The following is a 23,740-nucleotide window of genomic DNA, read 5'->3' as shown; positions in this document are numbered from 1 at the left end:
ACATTTATCAAGAGCCTTCCATATACCAGATACTATGCTTAATGCTTAAGGTTTTACGTGGGTAGTACTAATTAGGAATTGTAAAATAGCTATTAACAACATAAAATGTTCACTAGATTTTGCCTTCTTTCCTGCAAAAACTAATGTAAAACTAATGCAAAAAATCACATTATCCCTTCTTTTTGCTCTTAGTAAGGAATTACTCAATGAAAGAATTGTTAATGAAATCATAAGGAGTTTGAGCAGTTGGAGAAAATCTTTCTCCTGCTGGGTGAAGCGTCACAGGGAAAGAAAACCGATGATGAAGAGATAAAAGCAGAGAGTGAAATCCTAACTTATGATCTTATTTAATATCCAGATTTCCAGGGAGTTCTCCTTTACCAAGTCAGAATAAGAACAATGCTTTAAACGTCCCCAGGGGAAAAAGAATTTTCCTGATTTGAGCTCGCCATGTCTATAATTATGGAGCAAGCATTTAAAAAGGCAAAAGTGCCAGTTATATCTGAACAATTCTAGGAGTCACTTGGCCAAGTGGATGAATTTATATTGTAAGCCTGGAATGCTTGGTTCTCTAAGGTGACCAAGCATTGTCTTTAGGAACAACCTAGCAGCAAATAGAAATCTAGCAGCTGTGCCATTGCAGAATAGCATAGCTGTCAACAGCACTGGCTGTTGGGTCAGGATTCCATTTCTGCCTCTTTCTGTGTTTTTGACCGTGGACAAGTTGACTTCACCTGCAAAATGGGAAGCAGTCATTGGGGTAATCATCCACCTACTCCAGAGCATCCTTGTAAGGATGACATACGTAACATGTAATTGCTTAGAACAACGCCTGGAATATAGGAAGCAGTCCTGCACTCCAGCTATTATGATTGCACAGCCTCTGAAGCAAGTGACACAAAGGCCTACCATTCTCACAGCAGAAGCCACTCATAAGAGGGAAAATTTAAACGAAACTGGAAGTTTATCTCCCCAGAAATTCTTGTTAAGCAAAAGAGAGAAAAGCAAGGAACACATGTGAAAGGAATACCTTTCCTTATTGGAAACACTCTGCGTTTGAAATCAAACTAACTTTCCCGCTTAGATTACGACAGGGAGTATATAAGCAGTGCTCCAACCCTAAAAAACCTTCATTCTGAAAAGAAATGAAAAGACAGCGATATTATAAGGCAGCCAGTCTCGTTGTATGTCTCCCCTGTGGTGCTTCTGTATAATACAGGGTGATCGGAAATGTCCTATTTTCAAAAAGATAAGCATCAGTAGCAACGGAGAAGGATGCTTTTTTTCCTTGAAAACGTATTTTTCAAGTACATGGGGAAAAAGAAGCTTTCATGTGATGCAGAACAGTTCCCAGCGTGTGAACATCAAGGCTACTGGAGAATCAGGACACCTGGGGGATTATGTTCATCCCCCCCTTACTTTCTCTCGACACAGAGAACACTTACTCTGAGGGCAATGTTTGTTCATTCCTAACAGAACGGGACTTATTCCAGCCTGCTACGGCTCTATGCCTCCTTTCATAAGTCAGGCAGGAGAGTAAATAGCAAACCTCATTCCGGGATGGGTAATTGTCTGCTTTAGCTGTGAATAACCATCATATAGAAACAATTAAGTAGGGAAGCGGTGACTTCATATGACAAGTGTCCTGTCAAGTTAGTAAAACACATGGTCAGTGAAATGTAAACCAAAAGATGCATTTTTTTTATAAGAAGCCAAGCCACTCTTGTTGCAGGCAGCAATGTGTTCTTCAACTTACCCAGGATGGAAAACCTCTTAAGTGAATGCTTCTCAGCCTTTTGTGGTTTCTGTAAGAATCTGGTAACAGTAAACCCTCTCACCAGAAAAATGCATAAATGCACATAACCACAGGAGTGTGTATGTAATTTTGAGTACCTGGACTCCCCCGGAAGTCCACACTAATCCTCAGGCTAAGAAGCTCAACTCTGAAGTACAGATATGGTCCAGTTTGTGGACGCTGGTGTCAGACAGGCCTTGGTGTAAATTCTGGATCCAACTCTTACTGCCATGTACCTTTCCGAGCCTTAGTTTTACCACCTGCAAATAGAAATAATAATTCTTCCTATGTCATAGGTTAATTGTGAATATTCAATCTATTTAAAGTACTTAGCATAGTCCCTGGCATATTACTAACAATAAGCACTAATATTGTTACTAGTTAATAAAATATAAAACTTGACACCCTGTGTGTCCACAGAGGGACTTCAATTCAATTTCACTGCTACAAACATTTACCAAGTGCCTCCAACTTCTGAAAGAGTGCGGTGGGATCCTGAAATGGGAATGTTGACAATGGGTGGCCCTGAGCCAGCGAAGTAAGATAGGCCCGATGTGCCCAAGACAGGACAGGCCAGATCTCAGGTTGGAAGGAACTTGAAGTCATCCAGCCCCACCGTTATAGACAGTTATATCAAACCCCCAGCAGAACTACAACTGCAATGTCCATTTCACAAAGGGAAACCTGTGACTCTTTAGGTAACACTTTATGTATTAAAGAGGAAAGGAATAAACCAAAGATATTAATCACTTATGGACTAAATGGAATTAATAAAAACAAATCCCGCCACTAAGAATTTTTGGGTTATCCACAGTTAGCCTACTGATGGATTTTACTTAGAATTAAATGTGGAAATATGTGACAGCAGTAGTTATGGATCAACAAAATCGGTCACAAAGCTCCATTTAAAACAGTGTTTTCTGCTCACCATCTAATCAGGTGCTTTTTAACATTGATAAAGAGATTCAAGACGGAGCATTAGATACTTGGGATCAGTCTTTAAATCCACCAAAATACCTTCTCTATGCTGAAGTCAATAAAACGTAAAAGAAGCAGACTCATAGAGAACAAAGTAGTGCTTACCAGTGGGGATGGGGTTAAAGGGCAATTTAGGGGTGGGGGATCGAGGCACAAACTGCTGGGTATAAGATAGGCTCAAGGATGTATTGCACAACACAGGGAATATAGCCATTATTTTGTAATAACTGTAAATGGAAAGTAACCTTTAAAGTTGTATAAAAATAAAAAAGTAGTAAAAAATAAACTATCACTTCAATTTGTCCTCTTACCTCCATTCCTATTACAACAAGCCACCACCATGTTTCATCTGTTTTGCTGCCGTGGTTTCTTCTGGATTATCTCCACCCTTGACCTACCAATCTATTCTTCACTTAACAGCAAGAGTGCTCCTTTAAAATATTAAGCAGATCATATTACTCCCTGTTTAAATTCTCTCAATGTCCTTACAATGCATGAAACCAAGAGAGGAAAGTGTGTCAAGTAGGTATTATACTACTGTGTCAAAGGGACTAAGGCTTTTTTTTTGTTTATGAAATAGGAATAATAATACCCACATCAAAGGGTTATTGTGAGAATTCAGTAAAGGCCAATGTTATTTTTGCATTCATTTTATATTAGCTTTTTCAGGGAAGAAGATAAAATTCGGTGAACATTTATATTATTGTTAATTGTTACTTTACACTCCTCAGTTAGTACCGCCTACAGAGAACCTTCTAAATGTTTTAGTGTCAACATTTTTATTTGTATTATTTTGGCCTCAAAGTAAAACATCTGCCTTGATTAAAGGATAAAACCCTGCTTTTAAAAATTATGAAGCAGGGCTTCCCTGGTGGTGCAGTGGTTGAGAATCTGCCTGCTAATGCAGGGGACATGGGTTCGAGCCGTGGTCTGGGAAGATCCCACACACCATGGAGCAGCTAGGCCCGTGAGCCACAACTACTGAGCCTGCACATCTGGAGCCTGTGCTCCGCAACAGGAGAGGCCACGATAGTGAGAGGCCCGCGCACGGCGATGAAGAGTGGCCCCCACTTGCCACAACTAGAGAAAGCCCTCTCACAGAAACGAAAGACGCAGCACAGCAAAAATAAATTAATTAATAAACTCCTACGCCCAGCATCTTCTAAAAAATATATATATATGGAGCAAACCAAGTTCAATTAAAAACACAGGACAGAGTAAAGAATAACTTCAGATGTCTTCAGATCTTTTTTTTAAGTTTTGGCATGGAAAATGATTAGATATTGTGGTTGATGCAATGTCACATCATGAAAATTGCACCATTTTTGGAAAATCTCTATTTTTATTGGTTTGAATTCATCTTTGCCTAGAGCAGTGCAGGACAATTTCCAAAATAGCCCCATGAATTCAACAGCCCATAGTTATAGCAGTCCCCACAGCCCTTTTCTCTTTCAATTCACACATTCCGATTTAGAAAACACCACGCTGAGAATGAATCCTTGAAATCTGCTGAGGCTGGTGGCTGAGAAGATAGGAGTGTAGGTGAAAAGCTGCAGGTACAGTAAGCTATCTCTACACAAGTCCACTCTCATCTGTGCTTCCTTTTGTACGAGCTCCATATGAAAGCTATAAGATCACTCCATGGTGAGCTCTTCCGTTGACTTATAGTTTACTTGTGAGCTGTCATTTTTGGCTTCTTGTGAACTAAATTGGTTCATGGACTATTGCCCAAAAGAACAAGAAGAAGGAGAAAGAGGGGCAGGTGAAGGGGGAAGGGAAGGGAGAGAATATTATCTCTACAGTACAGCCCTCATTTTTAAAATTTTTAAAATTTTTTATATAATTTTTAAAGGTTACACTCCATTTACAGGTATTACAAAATATAGGCCATATTCCCTTGTGTCGTACAATACATCCTTGTAGCCTGTCTTACACCCAGTAGTTTGTGCCTCCCACTCCCCCCACATCATGACCCTCCCCCTCCCCCCACTGGTAACCACTAGTTTGTTCTATCTGTGAGTCTGCTTCCTTTTTGTTGTATTCACTAGTTTTGCTGTGTTTTTAGATTCCACATATAAGTGAGATCACACGGTATTTGTCTTTCTCTGTCTGACTTATTTCCCTTAGCATAATGCCCTCCCAGTCTATCCATGTTGCTGCAAGTGGCAAAAATTTCATTCTTTTTTATAGCTGAGTAGTATTCCATTGTACGTATATATGTATATATATCACATCTTCTTTATCCATTCAGCTGTCGATGGACACTTAGGTTGCTTCCATATCTTTGGCCCTCATTTTTTATCTCCAGGAATAAGAATATTTCAGGTTTCTTTACACCTCAAAGTAGTGATTTCTCCCATTTAGTACATACTTGTACTAAATATACACTAGCAAACCTTCTTTTTGATTAAGGAAAAAAAATTTTAATAGAAAGCAACATGTTGAAGGGTTATGACAAAAGAAACACAACTCTTTCTCACCAGTAATTCTATTAAATAATTATTTATTGAGCACCTGCCATGTATGAGGAACTGTGCTAGACTGGCATCAGCATATACATGAATAAACTGTAACAACTGGAAAGGACTCTAAGATATCTAGAACAAACCCTCATTTTATAGACATTTAAACTCTAGTCCTAAAGGAGAAAGTGACTTACACCAAGTAACATGTGTAGTTACTTATAGCCGAGACTAGAATACCGTCTCCTAAAGTAAGATAGGATCCCAGATCTCATAAATATAATTTTCAGTATATAATTTTCTCATTGTAAAAGTGATGCTTACAGAGAGCACTGAGTAAAAAGAGTGGATTGAACACATGAAATTACTTCCAGCCACTCCTAAAACCCCACAAAAACTATAGCAAAGGGATGTTTGTAAGGCATAGACCAACATGGACAGGGAAAATGTAAAAAGAGACAAAGGCAAAATTTGGGCAACTGGGAAAAAAATAAGGGGTCATTGACCTAGTGGACCTGAAAATCAGAGCGAGGTCATTTCCCTGGCTATGCAGGTTGTATCCAGCTGAAATTCAGTGCCCACTGCTCACTCAGCCTCCAGAGTGAAAGCTTCCTCCAGGTGGTGCTGAGTGCAGCCTACACAACAGCAAGCCACAGCCCTGCAGAGAAAACAAGTGCGAAGCAGGAAGGGGAGGGCCATCCTAGTCTGCATCAAAGAATTCCCCAAAGGTCAGGGATGGAAGGTACCAGATGGCTCTGGAGAGGAGGATAAATGGGAAGGAAGTACCACACACACAAAATAAAGATGGGCTATACGTACAGGTATAGATACAGATAGAGATATAGATATTTAGCCAGCCTAGAATGTATACAGTATGAGGCAGGAATCCAGTTTCACCTTTTTCTAAATGACTAGTTTTATTGAATTTTTGTTGAATGTCACCATTTTCAAAGACTAAATACTGTACTTCTATCTTCCAAGATCTGCTTCCAAAGTTTTATTCTACCCATTGATCTGTCTGCATTTCTACGAACCTCATGCACTTTTGGGTCTGGGAAACATTTTAGATCTCAGTCTTTAGGTATATCCCTGTGGAATACCTCATTTCTCTAAAACTGATTCTAAGACCATAACTCTTTGTTAGTTCTCTGTTTGTCTCCTTTTAAACATCTGAAGAATTCACTACCCTTCATGAAACTCATATATTTTTCTTAACTGCAGTTCAACATGAAATAAATTATATCAATGATTATGAGAGCAAAAGTGTATTATAACCATCCGCATTCTTTAGCACTTAAATGTTTTGCTGGTCTTTTAATTGCGTACTTCTTCTGCAGGGTAATGGAACATACAAGATCTTCTGGTTTTAAAGCTGCCTTACAGGCAGCTGAGCTCCCCAGCCTCCCTGTTCATACTCCCTAGCTTGCCTCTGCATCGCAGTCATATTTAAATACAGTCTGATGTCCGTCTGCACAAGGCTCCCTATCACCTACAGCCATCTGTGCATGCTATTGCTAGTGCTTAAAAGATTCATCTTTCTCATTCATCTGGCTAAAATACAAGTTATCCTGTAGGACTCAGTTTAGATATCGCAGCCTGTGGGAAGCCGTCTTTGATTCACTAAATGGTTATGTAGCCCCATTACCTGCTCCTATAAAACCGGTACATCTTCCAGCAAAGTGCTTGTCCTGTTGGGTGGTAATTGACAAGTAAATGGTCTGCCTGTCTACTGGACAGTAAGCTCCTTGAGGTCTGGAAGTGCCTCGCTCTCACCTATATCCCTACAGTTAGCATAAGCCTTAGCACATAGGAGGGACTCAATAATTATGTCTTGAGTGAATGAATGATATCTGTTCACTGAAGAATGGTTAGGAGTAAAACTAAATTTTTTTAAAGAAAAGAAAATAATTATAAACACTAAAACTTGAGACAACTCTTATTAACAATTTTGGTTTTCTTGCTTCTGCTTAACTTTCTCTGTCAATTTCACTGCACTACAAACTCTCTGGAAACATCACTTTAGTGATTATAACCAGAAGATTGTCCTTTAGAAGAAATATAGTTTACTGAGATATTACTTATTTTTGGGCTTCTTGCAATGTTTTGCTGCTATAAATAATGCTTAAATGAATAGTTTTGCATCTCTGATAATTTCTCTATAATGCATTCTGGAAATGAAATTACTGAGTGAAAATTTCACAGTTGTGAGTGCAGTTGATCAAAATACCTACCTCAATGTACCCTTAACTGTAATACACTCTTTTTTAAAGAGTGAAGATTTCATAAAAAATAAGAATAGCTTCTTTTTACCTGGTATTTATTGTCCATTTATATTACATTTTTTGTGAACTGTATAACAGTAACCTTTACCAATTTTTCTGTTGGAATCTTAGTTTTTCTTATTTATTTAAAAGCTCTCTGTTAAGAATACAGTCCTCAAAGATTGGTTCAAGATGGCGGAGTAAGAGGACGTGCTCTCACTCCCTCTTGCAAGAGCACTGGAATCACAACTAACTGCTGAACAATCATCGACAGGAAGACACTGGAATGCACCCAAAAAGATACCCGACATCCAAAGACAAAGAAGAAGCCACAATGTGATGGTAGGAGGGGCGCAATCACAATAAAATCAAATCCCATAACTGCTGGGTGGTGACTCACAAACTGGAGAACACTTATACCACAGAAGTCCACCCACTGGAGTGAAGGCTCTGAGCCCCACGTCAGGCTTCCCAACCTGGGGGTCCGGCAACGGGAGGTGGAATTCCTAAAGAATCAGACTTTGAAGGTTAGCGGGATTTGACTACAGGACTTTGACAGGACTGGAGAAACAGAGACTCCACTCTTGGAGGGCACACACAAAGTAGTATGCACGTCAGGACCCAGGGGAAGGAGCAGTGACCCCATAGGAGACTGAACCAGACCTACCTGCTAGTGTTAGAGGGTCTCCTGCAGAGGCAGGAGGTGGCTGTGTCTCACCGTGAGGACAGGACACTGGCCGCAGAAGTTCTGGGAAGTACTCCTTGTCATGAGCCCTCCCAGAGTCCGCCATTAGCCCCACCAAAGAGCCCAGGCAGGCTCCAGTGTGGGGTCGCCTCAGGCCAAACAACCAACACGGAGGGAACTCAGCCCCACCCATCAGCAAACAAGCAGGTTAAAGTTTTACTGAGCTCTGCCCACCAGAGCAACAGTCAGCTCTACCCACCACCAGTCCCTCCCATCAAGAAACTTGCACAAGCCTCTTAGATAGCTCATCCACCAGAGGGCAGACAGCAGAAGCAACAAGAACTACAATCCTGCAGCCTGTGGAACAAAATCCACATTCACAGAAAGATAGACAAGATGAAAAGGCAGAGGGCTATGTACCAGATGAAGGAACAAGATAAAACCCCAGAAGAACAACTAAATGAAGTGGAGATAGGCAACCTTCCAGAAAAAGAATTCAGAATAATGCAGTGAAGATGATCCAGGACCTCAGAAAAAGAATGGAGGCAAAGATTGAGAAGATGCAAGAAATGTTTTAACGAAGACCTAGAAGAATTAAAGAACAAACAAACAGATGAGCAATACAATAACTGAAATGAAAAATATACTAGAAGAAATCAATAGCAGAATAACCGAGGCAGAAGGATGGATAAGTGACCTGGAAGACAGAATGATGGAATTCACTGCTGCAGAACAGAATAAAGAAAAAAGAATGAAAAGAAATGAAGACAGCCTAAGAGACGTCTGGGACAACATGAAACGCAACAACATTTGCATTATAGGCGTCCCAGAAGGAGAAGAGAGAGAGAAAGGACCCAAGAAAATATTTGAAGAGATTATAGTAAAAACCTTACCTAACATGGGAAAGGAAATAGCCACCCAAGTCCAGGAAGCACAGAGAGTCCCATACAGGATAAACCCAAGGAGAAACACGCCGAGACACATAGTAATCAAATTGGCAAAAATTAAAGACAAAGAAAAATTATTGAAAGCAGCAAGGGAAAAATGAAAAATAACATACAAGGGAACTTCTATAAGGTTAACAGCTGATTTCTCAACAGAAACTCTACAAGCCAGAAGGGAGTGGCATGACTTATTTAAAGTGATAAAAGTAACCAAGATTACTCTACCCAGCAAGGATCTCATTCAGATTCAATGGAGAAATCAAAAGCTTTACAGACAAGCAAAAGCTAAGAGAATTAAGCACCACCAAACCAGCTCTACAACAAATGCTAAAGGAACTTCTCTAAGTGGGAAACACAAGAGAAGAAAAGACCTACAAAAACAAACCCAAAACAATTAAGAAAATGGTCATAGGAACATACATCTCAATAATTACCTTAAACGTGAATGGATTAAATGCTCCAACCAAAAGACACATGCTTGCTGAATGGATACAAAAACAAGACCCATATATATGCTGTCTACAAGAGACCCACTTCAGACCTAAGGACACATTCAGACTGAAAGTGAGGGGATGGAAAAAGATATTCCATGCAAATGGAAATCAAAAGAAAGCTGGAGTAGCAATACTCATTTCAGATAAAATAGACTTTAAAATAAAGAACGTTACAAGAGACAAGGAAGGACACTACATAATGATCAAGGGATCAATCCAAGAAGAAGATATAATGATTATAAATATATATGCACCCAACATAGGAGCACCTCAATACATAAGTCAACTGCTAACAGCTATAAAATAGGAAATCGACAGTAACACAATAATAGTGGGGGACTTTAATACCTCACTTACACCAATGAACAGATCATCCAAACAGAAAATTAATAAGGAAACACAAGCTTTAAATAACACAATAGAGCAGAGACATTTAATTGATATTTATAGGACATTCCATCCAAAAGCAGCAGATTACACTTTCTTCTCAAGTGCTCATGGAACATTCTCCAGGATAGATCACATCTTGCGTCACAATTCAAGCCTCAGTAAATCTTAAAAAATTGAAATCATATCAAGCATCTTTTCTGACCACAATGCTATGAGATTAGAAATCAATTACAGGTAAAAAAACATAAAAAACACAAACACATGGAGGCTAAGCAATACATTACTAAATAACCAAGAGATCACTGAAGAAATCAAAGAGGAAATCAAAAAATACCTAGAGACAAATGACAATGAAAACATGACAATCCAAAACCTACGGGATGCAGCAAGAGCAGTTCTAAGAGGGAAGTTTATAGCAATACAGTCCTACCTCAAGAAACAACAAACATCTCAAATAAACAAACTAACCTTACACCTAAAAGAACTAGAGAAAGAAGAGCAAACAAAACCCAAAGTTAGTAGAAGGAAAGAAATCATAAAGATCAGAGCAGAAATAAATGAAATAGAAAAAAAGAAAACAATAGCAAAGATCAATAAAAGTTGGTTCTTTGAGGAGATAAACAAAATTAATAAACCATTAGCCAGACTCATCAAGAAAAAGAGGGAGAGGATTCAAATCATTAAAATTAGGAATGAAAAAGGAGAAGTTACAACAGACTCCGCAGAAATACAAAGCATCCTAAGAGACTACTACAAGCAACTTTACGCCAATAAAATGGACAACCTGGAAGAAATGGACAAACTCTTAGAAAGGTATAACCTTCCAAGACTGAACCAGGAAGAAATAGAAAATAGGAACAGACCAATCACAAGTGATGAAATTGAAACTGTGATTTAAAATCTTCCAGCAAACAAAAGTCCAGGACCAGATGGCTTCACAGGTGAATTCTATCAAACATTTAGAGAAGAGCTAACACCCATCTTTCTCAAACTCTTCCAAAAAATTGCAGAGGAAGGAACACTCCCAAACTCATTCTATGAGGCCACCGTCACCCTGATACCAAAACCAGACAAAGATACTACAAAAAAAGAAAATTACAGACCAATATCACTGATGAATATAGATGCAAAACTCCTCAACAAAATCGTAGCAAACAGAATCCAGCAACACATTAAAATGATCATACACCATGATCAAGTGGGATTTATCCCAGCGATGCAAGGATTCTTCAATATATGCAAATCAGTCAACGTGATACACCATATTAACAAATTGAAGAATAAAAACCATACGATCATCTCAATAGATGCAGAAAAAGCTTTTGACAAAATTCAACACCCATTTATGATAAAACCTCTCCAGAAAGTGGGCATAGAGAGAGCCTACCTCAGCATAATAATGGCCATATATGACAAACCCACAGCCAACATCATTCTCAATGGTGAAAAACTGAAAGCATTTCCTCTAAGATCAGGAACAAGACAAAGATGTCCACTCTCACCACTATTATTCAACATAGTTTTGGAAGTCCTAGCCACGGCAATCAGAGAAGAAAAAGAAATAAAAGGAATACAAATTGGAAAAGAAGAAGTAAAGCTGTCACTGTTTGCAGATGACATGATACTATACATAAAGAATCCTAAAGATGCCACCAGAAAACTACTAGAGCTAATCAATGAATTTGGTCAAGTTGTAGGATACAAAGTTAATGCACAGAAATCTCTTGCATTCCTATTCACTAATGATGAAAAATCTGAAAGAGAAATTAAGGAGACACTCCCATTTACCATTGCAACAAAAAGAATAAAATACCTAGGAATAAACCTACCGAGGGAGACAAAAGACCTGTATGCAGAAAACTATAAGACTCTGATGAAAGAAATTAAAGATGATATCAACATATGGAGAGATATACCATGTTCTTGGATTGGAAGAATCAATATTGTGAAAATGACTACACTACCCAAATCAATCTACAGATTCAAAGCAATCCCTATCAAATTACCAATGACATTTTCTACGGAACTAGAACAAAAAATCTTAAAGTTTGTATGGTGACACAAAAGACCCCGAATAGCCAAAGCAGTCTTGAGGGAAAAAAACGGAGCAGGAGGAATCAGACTCCCTGACTTCAGACTATATTACAAAGCTACAGTAATCAAGACAATATGGTACTGGCACAAACAGAAAAATATAGATCAATGGAACAACATAGAAAGCCCAGAGGTAAACCCACACACCTATGGTCAACTCATCTATGACAAAGGAGGCAAGGATATACAATGGAGAAAAGACAGTCTCTTCAATAAGTGGTGCTGGGGAAACTGGACAGCTACATGTAAAAGAATGAAATTAGAACACTCCCTAACACATACACAAAAATAAACTCAAAATGGATTAGAGACCTAAATGTAAGACCGGACACTATAAAACTCTTAGAGGAAAACTTAGGAAGAACACTCTTTGACATAAATCACAGCAAGATCTTTTTTCATCCACCTCCTAGAGTAATGGAAATAAAAATAAACAAATGGGACCTAATGAAACTTAAAAGCTTTTGCACAGTAAAGGAAACCATAAACAAGACAAAAAGACAACCCTCAAAATGGGAGAAAATATTTGCAAATGAATCAACAGACAAAGGATTAACCTCCAAAATATATTAACAGCTCATGCAGCTCAATATTAAAAAAACAAACAACCCAATCCAAAAACGGGCAGAAGACCTAAACAGACATTTCTGCAAAGAAGACATACAGATGGCCAAGAAGCACAGGAAAAGCTGCTCAACATCACTAATTATTAGAGAAATGCAAATCAAAACTACAGTGAGGTATCACCTCATACCAGTTAGAATGGGCATCATCTGAAAATCTACAAACAACAAATGCTGGAGAGGGTGTGGAGAAAAGGGAACCCTCTTGCACTGTTGGTGGGAATGTAAATGGATACAGCCACTATGTAGAACAGTATGGAGGTTCCTTAAAAAACTAAAAATAGAATTACCATATGACCCAGCAATCCCACTACTGGTCATATACCCAGAGAAAACCATAATTCAAAAAGACATATGCACCCCAATGTTCATTGCAGCACTATTTACAATAGCCAGGTCATGGAAGCAACCTAAATTCCCATCGACGGACGAATGGATAAAGAAGATGTGGTACGTATATACAGTGTAATATTACTCAGCCATAAAAAGGAACGAAATTGGGTCATTTGTAGAGACATGGATGGATCTAGAGACTACCATGCAGAGTGAAGTAAGTCAGAAAGAGAGAAACAAATATCGTATATTAACGCATATATGTGGAGCTAGAAAAATGGTACAGATGAACTGGTTTGCAGGGCAGAAACTGAGACACAGATATAGAGAACAAACGTACGGACACCAAGGGGGGAAAGTGGCGCGGGGTGGGGGGGAATGGTGGTGTGATGAATTGGGAGATTGGGATTGACATATATACACTAATATGTATAAAATGGATAACTAATAAGAACCTGCTGTATAAAAAAAATAAAGTTCAAGAAAACAAAAAAATGAATACAAACCTCTGTGAAATTTTTGCAGATATTCCCAGTGTGACATATACCTTTGATCTTATGTTTCATGTTTTAAATATTTTTAGCATTTTATATACATTTATCAATCTTTTCATCTGTGAATTGCTCAATTGCTTTTCCATGTAGCACTTCTTGCCTTACTTAGAGATGTTAGATACATTTTCTTCCTACTTAGATATATACTTATATATTTTCCTCTGGCTTCATTAGTTTCTTTTGTTTACATTTAACTTCTTGACCCATTTAGAGTTTATTTGGGGATGTAGTGTGAGAAAAGTCTCTAACTAGACTTTTTTTCTTTTTTTTACGAAGTAGCCTAACACCTTCTCTTGGGCTTCAATGAAATGTTATTAAAGGCAATTGTATTGAAATAATCAGCATCTGAAGACACAGCTCAGTGTTCACTGTGAACTCTGTTTCCCCCCACCAGGTGAGCAGGAACCAGCTATAAGCAGTGATTCTGACATCTCGCTGATCATGGCAATGGAGGTTGGACTGTCTGATGTAGAACTTTCCACCGACCAAGACTGCGAAGAGGTGAAATCTTGAAATGGCGAATATAGGAAAAAGGGATGATAGGACCCAAGGGGAAGGAAGGGAGGAGTGCCCCAAGACTGGACCAGGCACATGCACCTCCAGACCACCTTGGCAACTCCAGGGCACTCCACACAAGAATGGTACCGAAAAGCAATACCCAAAGTCACGTTCATCAGGATGCAGTTTCTCCGTCTCTACAACAGCTCATGGCCTCGGCACCTTTGACGTCGAAAGCTGATTTTCTCTCCCATGTCCTTGTAGGCACACACTTCCGAAGTTCCTCAAACAGACTGAAAAGACACTCTTAGGGCTTCTTAGTTTCATTTCAGTTTCTTGTTTTCCTATTTGGGGAATGTTGTTGATTTCTTTGACGCTTTCTTTTTAAGGACTATGTGTAGTTTAAGTTCACTCTTTTGTTTTTCCTTTGATTCACTCCAGCTTTTGTACAGAGTTCTGTCTAGAAGCCTCAGTTCCTGCTATGACCAGTTTGTATTCCATCTCTGAGATTAATGGCCTTGACCTCTCAGCATGAAGTGTGCATGGCTTTAGGAAGTGCCTCAGCACCTTGAAACAGTCTAAGGCCAGCTTTCGTTTAGAATCTGAATTCTTTTAAGTGGATCTTGGAAATGCCAGCTGCCAGAGACCCCAACACCAAGCTCTGAATCTGCTGAGGCCACTGCTCATTTTTTTTTAGCTCCACACGCTGGCTTCCACTTGCCAGGCTCTGTTGAGGACCCACGTGACTTGAGAAGGAAGCTCTAGGGAGGTATTTCAATCCATCTGATTCTTAACAGTCTTTGGCTGAAATTCTGAACTCACAAGTTCCCACTAGGGCATTAGCGCCATTCTCTGTGGCTGTAGGCCTTGTCCGTCACTGGGACTGCAAGCCTAGTTTTCAAACCAGATACCATATACTCTTCCCGAAAGCAAAATGTCTGTTTCCCCAAGGCTACAGCAGTCTTTTGTTACCTCCACAAATGCGTTCTGCAGGAGATGGAAGCTTTAGAAAAGATCCAGTCATCTTTGGATCCAACACAGTGAGGGCTGCAGTAGCATCTAGGTCTTACCTTAATTCCAATATGCTTCTGTTCAACCTCGTCAGACCTCGAGGGAGGATTTAGGTAAATCCTTAAGAAATTGCTTCCCAGGGCTCCCCTGACTGCGTCTAGATACCAAGTGAGGAGGGAGGTGTGATTTGATAAACCATTTGATCTAAAAAGTACAGCATGGGAATTGTTGATGTCAAGTTTCTCCTGACTGAGAGAGACAAAAAGGGAAAGGAAACGAGGTATCAAAGTGAATTCTAAAAATCCACCGGTGTTTTTGTTTGTTTGTTTGTTTGCGGTACGCCAGCCTCTCACTGTTGTGGCCTCTCCCGCTGCGGAGCACAGGCTCCGGACGCTCAGGCTCAGCGGCCATGGCTCACGGGCCTAGCTGCTCCGTGGCATGTGGGATCCTCCCGGACCGGGGCACGAACCCACGTCCCCTGCATCGGCAGGCGGACTCTCAACCACTGTGCCACCAGGGAAGCCCCCCCACCGGTGTTTTTAAACTGTTTGTTTTCATTCTTTTTTTGACAGAGGTGTGCTATTTTTTTCACTGGGCAGTTTTGTAATACATTGAGACTCTCCAGGTGCAGGGATGACTAAGGCTGTGTGAATAGCTTCTCTGGACCACCTCGATATCCGCAAAAGGCCATGCTGCTGCGTGGGTTACCTGGGAGAGAAAGCTTCTCTCACTGAGTTATTTATGTATGTGATGAGGCCCTTCTTCTCGCTACATGCATACTCATGCAAAAACAGAGTTTCGTTCTGCTGTAAGAGCTTGCTGCCTGCTGGAACACGGTGTATGTGTCAAGGGAGACCCCTGGCTGCTCTTTTTTCACCACCTTGAACAATTTCCTATTTGACGCTTTCTAAGTAGGCAGCAAAGCAAGGAAAAGGATCACCACCTTCACAAATGTCACCTCTCTCTAGGAGTCCAACACTTGCAGTGATGAAATCCAGGGTCTCCAGGCAGGGAGACACGAAGGCAGTGCCAAATCAGGAGTCAGGAGGCATAGATGAGCAGCGTGCGTGCTGGGCCTCGGCTTCTCCATCTGTAAGTGAATGAGATTAACAAGATGATGCCCAAGCCTCTTTCTGGTCTTAGGACCACTAATGAGCATTTTGCCGGGGGATGCTTTTTGTTTGTTTGTTTTTTGCAGGCCTCTCACTGTTGTGGCCTCTCCCGTTGCAGAGCACAGACTCCGGACGCGCAGGCTCAGCGGCCATGGCTCACGGGCCCAGCCGCTCCACGGCATGTGGGATCTTCTCGGACTGGGGCACAAACCCGCGTCCCCTGCATCAGCAGGCGGACTCTCAGCCACTGCGCCACCAGGGAAGCCCCGAGGGATCCATTTTTGACAGAGAGCTATGACATATAGCAGACTTTCTACCTTGGGGAGGCACAGTTACTTGACATGTAACATATAACAGCTTCTGGGATTTGGCACTCTGGCGTGGCTGAGGCTATCTAAATGACTGAATTTTAAGTGCAAGTAGGAGTTGCTTTGTTTTGCCTTGTTTTAAAAACCACACTTAGGGCTTCCCTGGTGGCTCAGTGGTTAAGAATCCGCCTGCCAATGCAGGGGACACGGGTTTGAGCCCTGGTCCAAGAAGATCCCACGTGCCGCAGAGCAACTAAGCCCGTGCACCACAACTACTGAGCCTGTGCGCTAGAGCCTGCGAGCCACAACTACCGAAGCCCGTGTGCCACAACTACTGAAGCCCGCGCACCTAGAGCCCATGCTCCGCAACAAGAGAAGCCACTGCAGTGAGAAGCCCGTGCACCACAACGAAGAGTAGCCCCTGCTCGCCGCAACTAGAGAAAAGCCCGCGCGCAGCAACGATGACCCAACGCAGCCAAACAAAATAAAAACAAAAACCACACTTAGTCACAGAGTTTGCAGTCTCTGGATACTTTCAAATCCTTGTTCTCAGTGTGGAATTCTTCGTCTCCAGGTATTTCTTTTTCCTGGTCAGCGGCCTGCACCGCCGACCTCTCCTTCAGTCAGCTTTGCCCAAAACAAATTTTGGTATTAAGTCAAGGGGAATTAGAAGGACAATTCAACAGCAAAGGAAATATAAATTCTATTCCATGCCCAGAGAGAAGATGCCTTTTGGATTGATGGGTGTTCTCTCTTCCTGCCAGCGACCAGGTAGATCAGGAATTGGGTGCTTATGTGAGCTGTGGCCCAGCAGCCCCTATAAGATGCTGCATAGGGGATGAGGGGCCCAGCCGGCCAATCTGAGGCCTGTGGACCTGACCCCAAGGAGGTTCTGCTGCAAACTCGCTGAGCCTAGAAGTTTCTCCTTTACCGAAGGTTTGTTTCTGAAGAATTTTCTTATGGCTTTGGTAGTTTTAAACAAACAACAACAAAAAAGGTTAACTGGCATGGGACGTGTTCAAAAAAAAAAAAAAATGGAAACAATCCTTCCTCCACAGCCTGCTTCACCTCCTCCCCAACGAAGAAGAAACTCTGACCTGGGGCCCCGGTAGCTCAAAGAGTATCAAAGGGTGTGGGAACCTTCTAGAGGTGTATGAAGACTTGACGTGTATTTTTCTTTACTGTCTAGACCAGCACTGTTCAACAGAAATATAGTACACGTCCCACATGTAATTTTCTACTGGCCACATTTTTAAAAAGCCAAAGGAAACAGGTAAAAGTAATTTTAATAATATCCTTCTTTAAGCCAATATTATTGTTTTGACACGTAATTAGTGTAAAAAGTATTCACGAAATACCTGACGTTCTTTTTCCGTACTAAATCTTCTAAGGGCAGTGTATGCTTTACACTCACACACCTCTCCGTTCAGACTGGCCATTTCTCCAGCTGTCAGCCGCATCACATGGCTCGTGGCCACCTTGGACAGCGCAGGGCTAGAGCTTCTCCAACATTCTCACAAGATTCCCTGACCCTCACAGAGTAAAAAGGTTAAGACCTAATTACCTCCAGAAAGAACTGGACTCCACCCAGGCCACCTACTGAGAGGCCCAGAGATCCATTTGCTTTATAATGAGTAAATATGCGGACCATCCTTTTTGAAATTTTTGCTGCATCTTTCTAACCACACCACTGATGTCCATGACCGTTTTCTGTTGCTTCCTTGACCAGTTGTTTTTTAAAAAGTCACACAAAGCATGTTGATTTGGTGCTGAGACAAAATTTTATCCTTCACTTCCGCCCTTGGACTGATGTGTGGCACTCAGGATCCAAAGAGAAATCCAGACTCTAGTCCTCCAACTTTACCTCAACCCCTGGTCCGCCTTCTTCCTGACTGGCAGAAGGTCTTTTCCTGGTCCCAGGACCCCATAGGCCCACCACTATAGCTAAAATGCCTGGATTTGGGAGGAAAAAATGGGAAGGGACATATTGACTCCAAATACAAGACTTTGTGTGTAGCCTTCTCAATAGAGAAGAAGTCTTTGGGGCTTGTGACTGTCTGGTGCCAAGTTGGTGAATTATGACCACCTGCAACTCAGAAGCCATATCTCAACTTGGAAGTAAGCATTCCCCTTAGACCCCAAGGCTGTGGGCAAGAAAAGGAGCATCTCCATTCCCTCAGAATAACTGAGAGTCCCCCCTAGGAATTGCTACGTCCTATGTGGCCAGTCCCTTTGGGAAGAACTGAGCCCTGATCACGAATAGAGCATAGGAATATTGATTTCATCTCTAGGGTTTGGTCACTCCTAAACTGTCAACTCCATCATCTAGGCAGGGAGTGGTGGAGAGTTTGGAGAAGGTAGAAAGTTAGAAGTAGCAAAGGCACCTACCTTTTCTGACATCACTTAGTAATGATCATGACCATGGTGTCAAACCTTTGTCCAAAGAGGTATTTGTTTGTTTTGTTTTGTTTCGAGCATTTTCCTCATTCCGATGGAAACATCCTGGATGTTCCTGGGTCTGGATTTGGTCATATCAAACCATGGTACCCAGTGGCTAGTAGAGTTAGTGCGCTGACATCCCTGAAGCTGCCATCCTTTCAGAACCAAAAATGATGACAGATAGCCTATCTTGGGACTCTTTTATTCGCATCATGTTCATCACGTTTAGATGAAAATTCTTGCAGAGCATAAAAAATAAATGGCATTTAATTGTCCACTGAATGCATCACCTTGACCAAAAACAAAGAAACCTCATTAAATCAAAACCCTTTCAGAAAACCTGAGATAGAGTCACAGCCTCTGAGGCGGGGAGGACCCAGCCCCCACCCCGTGATACTAGATAGAGCCCCTGAGTCCACTTCTGGTAGCGTTTTTTTAATAGACTCCCACTTAGATTTCTTGCCCTTTTTTGTCTGGGTGTGTCTCTATCTCTGGATCTCTCTGACTGCCTGTCTCTTTCTTTGTACACACACCCACACACACATCCTTTTCCCATCTTTCAGGACAAAAAAAAAAAAACACCTTAGCGGCTCTGGATCTATAGGGTTGTCACTATTTTGATTATCATTGTTCCTGTTGGCGATTTTTAATGTGTGGCAGTATCTATCTTTTCACTTCTGATGAGGAAAACCAGTTGACTACAAAGGCAAATTAACTTCCTCTGTAATGGGGTTTGCCTCATTTTCACTTCTCATATCACTAATTTTATCACAAATCTAGCTATTGCCTTTTTTTTTTTAAGGGTTCCTTGCCAGAAAAGTCTCTGAGGTAAATAATGGCAAGGTAACAATTCCAGAATGCTGTCTAATCTCTTATCTTCCACCTCTAGCATTTGTGACCTTCTGAGTTCACCACAGGCCCTCCCACCACAGGGTTAGGATTTCTTGGAAAAACATGTGGGCTGTACCGTATCCGATGTCCACTCCTGCTTCTTAGCGTCTTGGCACGAGAGTTTGCTCTTTGTAAGTGATCTGAGAGGCCATGTCTTCCTTAAGACTGAAAAAGAGGCCAAAAAAAAAAAAAAAAACCCATTCCCCTAAAGTGACAGACACACAGATTCTTGTGCAGTGAGTGCCCCGCAGTCACAGAAGTCCCTCCTCTGTGCTATTTGCATGGCCGGGACTGAAAAGTACAATTGATGATGGCAATTAAAAGGTGGTGGGGATACTTACCCGTAGGTAGTCAGAAAAGAGGATGGAAGGGTATGAACGTGGATGCTCTTCCCGAATCCACGAGCATCCCCTAGCTTTAGAGATGACCTGTTTGGGGGAATGTGTACGTCTTAAGGAGTTTAACGCTCTCCTGATTGCAAAGAAGGTTGGGATTACCTGAAAAATAAATTAATTCTGAGAAGCAGGTGTGAGTTTCTCGTCACTTACCTCTTCCCTTTCCCTGATCCCCTCCCCATCTCACAACTCCAGGACCTTTGTAATAGGAACAATAATTTATAAAGACCCATAGGTCAATAGGTCAGTAGCCGTGCTCTCCCCTTTGAGCCTTTCGATGGCACTAAATTAACCATCCCAAAACTCAAGCAGTGATTCCAAATCCTGGACGTAGACCCTTAATTATCAAGCCCTGTAATTGCAAAACCTGCTTATTCTACAGAGAAGCTGCTGAGGTCATTTACATCTCTCTTTACATACTCTGAATGTTGCCTGCCTTGCATGCTTCATGATCAAGTGGCTTCTTCAGGAACCTCCATGATCAAAGACCTTCTCATCCTTGTGCTACTGTTAACATTTGTACTTACTACCGAGCTATTCTCTCTCTGGCCACCTGATAAATATTTGTTAAGGATAATGATAAGGCAAGAATATACATCTCTTCAGAGGTTCTGCCGGTCTGAACAGAGTGAGGGAGAAAAATCTGTGGAGAAGGTAGCTCAACCTGAGTTACCTAAAGTCATTGCTTGACAGAATGTCTGTGGTCTTGTCATCCTTACTGAAGTGAAGGGCTTGGAGAAGCAGGAAAAACGTGGGGACCGTGTGTACTCTATAAACCAAAGACCAATCACCATCCAAATGGACACATGTTTCTTCCAGTGACGAGTTTAATTTTCTCACAATGTGCTCATAAATAAAAGTGAAGGTGGTTTGCTTGGTCGAATGAAACTGTGAGACGGGGTTTTCTCTTGCAGGCTTGTGATTGACCTTACTAAATCCAGAAATATAAAAAAATGCATCATGGCCTTACTACCGCACCATCTTGAAAGTCTAGTGCTTAGTCCCCTTTTCCCTCAAAAGTTTCAGACAAGTCGAGCGCTTTATTGAACTCAGAATATTGTTCTCTTTGAGAATGTGAAGATTTTAAATAGCCAAAGAATTTTCATGTATAAGAGCTCATTAATTACAGCATATCCTGCTCTTTTGAAGAAAATACCAAACTGTTGCCTGTAGTAATAGATAGTGGAGCAATGGAAGAAGGACTATTAACAAAAGGACTTTTCAGCCTGTGTTTGTGTTGGCGTCTATGGTACTTAGTGTTAAGTGGGATGTTATTGAAAAGGGGCAGGGTGCCCTCTGCTGGAATTCTCGCCATTATTCTTTCAGCCAGCTAATTTGACTAGGGTCACCATTTCCTCAACAACTAGTAGTGATTTGCCTTTCAGCGTACAGTTTCCTCAGTAGTTGAGAATTTGGTCCACATTTGTCAAAAGAGGAAGGAATGTCACAAACTCTGAAAAGTTGGAGGAGGATCCCATGGAAGATCTGTCAGCAGCCCCTTCCTTCTGCAGAATGTTGAAAGAGTATTGTTTGCTCTGTTTGCAAAGAAGATGCCTCTGGCTGGAATGTTTGTGCAGAGTTATAAGGCAAGGGCCTAATTGTTTTGTAACGTTATCTCAACTTTTTTCTTGTCAGATTGCAAAGGAAGATCAATAAACAGACTTCTTTCATATGAATGTAAATGGTGTGAAATACTCACGTGTTTTGTACATGTACATAATAATATATTTACTTCCTGCTTTCACATTAGTAATCTGAAATGGTTGTACCATTTTATAATTAGAAAGAGATGTAGGGTTGGGGGAGGGAAGGGAGGGTTGTTATTTTTATAGTGGGATGTCCCTTATATTTAGAAAATGAAGTAATTTTGTACTTGTGAAAAGTTACATTCCATTCATTTCCTGAAAAACTAATGGGTGGTGTTCTTTCAAATGTTCATGAGCTGGGAGTAGGATTATTCTAGTTTCCAGGGGAGCCTCCCAAGCAGTATATGTGTGACACTGACTTTGTGGACTGCAGATCATGACCAGCAATAGCCAGCTCACTAATGTGAAAAAAAAAAACACAACTTATTTAAACCTCTTTGTATAGAGCATATTATTATTTCCACTGGGGGGGGAAAAAAATGTCTCCTACAAAGAATGAATCTTCCATTCAGAAATAGTCCAGACATGGCATCATCAATCAATCTCTAGTCCCTCCCTACTAGCAACAAAAAAAAATCCAGTGGATTTCTTTTTCCACTCCTGAACACAAATGATGTGCTTTCGTTGTAAAACGAATGATGTCACCGGTAGAATTTTACTTAGCATTCCCTCGAGGGAGGTCTTTCTGGCCAGTCTGCAACTCCCACACAGAATGATCCCTGACCCATCCTCTCCACATTCCGAAGAGACTGAGCTTCCTTGATTTTTTTGCCACATGACTCAAAATCACCGAAGTTATTCCTCATGGCATTTGCATGAGTAACTTTTTATTTGGACTTTGGTTAGCTCTTAATTGCTAAAAAAATTTAGTAGTGAATTATGTAGCTGTTTTACCCAAACATCATCTTCTATACAAAGTCACAGGTGTATTTAAATGATTAGTTAAGGCAGTGTAGTTATTAGTTTTTGTTTTGTTTTCTGTATAAATCTCTTTCTCTTTCCCTCTTCCCCACCTCAGGCACCTACCTTACTCCTTCTAAAGCACTTTATATATCTCTTGAAATACACCGAAGTTTTAAAAAACTGTCTTTAAAGGGATTTGTCTTCTATTAGGAGACATGACTTTTATCTTGCTTTACTGTATTCTCTTTGTGCTTGGAAAGCATAAGCTGTTTGTCTCATGTGGGCTAGTGATGAAATATTAAGGATAATAATTGGAAACATTCAATCATACAACATGGCTATTTTTGTTATATAGAAGACTATCGTGTAAATAAGTGCAATCGTGTTCTTATGTACTGGTTCAAAAAAAAATGCAACTATGAAGATTTGAAAAGGATTGTGAATTCCAGGAAATTTCATTGCAGAATTTCGTTTGGTTTTGTTTTTTAATAAATTGGAACCAGATGTATCTGTTTGTGTCATCCATATTTCCTAACTGTGTTGCCTCATCTGGAGTTCTAGAGATGGCACTGTGGATTATAAAACATTGATATTTAGGGACTTACCTGGTGGTCCAGGGGTTAAGACTCTGCGCTTCCACTGCAGGGGGCACAGGTTCGATCCCTGGCCAGGGAACTAAGATCCTGCATGCTGCATGGTACAGCCAAAAAAAAAAAAAAAAAATCGGTATTTATCGTCAAATCATGATTATGTTAAAAGAGCGAGAGATTTTTAATAACTTCTTTATTTCTCTCAGGTAAGTCAAATGACAGGTACCAAGACCTCTGCTTAGGTCTGTCCCCCTAAGTGAAGTAATTAAAAGATTTTGAGCAACTCAGCAGAAGAATGGCTGCTGAATTCACTTGAAGTGCTCTTGGGTAGGAA

General features: G+C 40.8%; 1 protein-coding gene across 1 annotated transcript in view; it reads left to right on the top strand.

The window, feature by feature from the left end:
* Positions 1 to 23,320, top strand: part of RNF150 (ring finger protein 150) — a 245,283-nt gene extending 221,963 nt beyond the window's left edge. The window contains exon 7 of the mRNA XM_004263590.4: positions 14,008 to 23,320. Within this exon, the coding sequence (XP_004263638.1) occupies positions 14,008 to 14,126 (119 nt within the window). The 3' untranslated portion in view covers positions 14,127 to 23,320. The remainder of the gene's footprint in view (positions 1 to 14,007) is intronic.
* Positions 23,321 to 23,740: the final 420 nt, after the last annotated feature.

Source organism: Orcinus orca, chromosome 4 (assembly GCF_937001465.1).
Source record: "Orcinus orca chromosome 4, mOrcOrc1.1, whole genome shotgun sequence".
In the NCBI taxonomy this organism is placed as follows: Eukaryota; Metazoa; Chordata; class Mammalia; order Artiodactyla; family Delphinidae; genus Orcinus; species Orcinus orca.
Note: the sequence above shows the minus strand (reverse complement) of the source record. Positions and strands in the feature narration are given on the sequence as shown.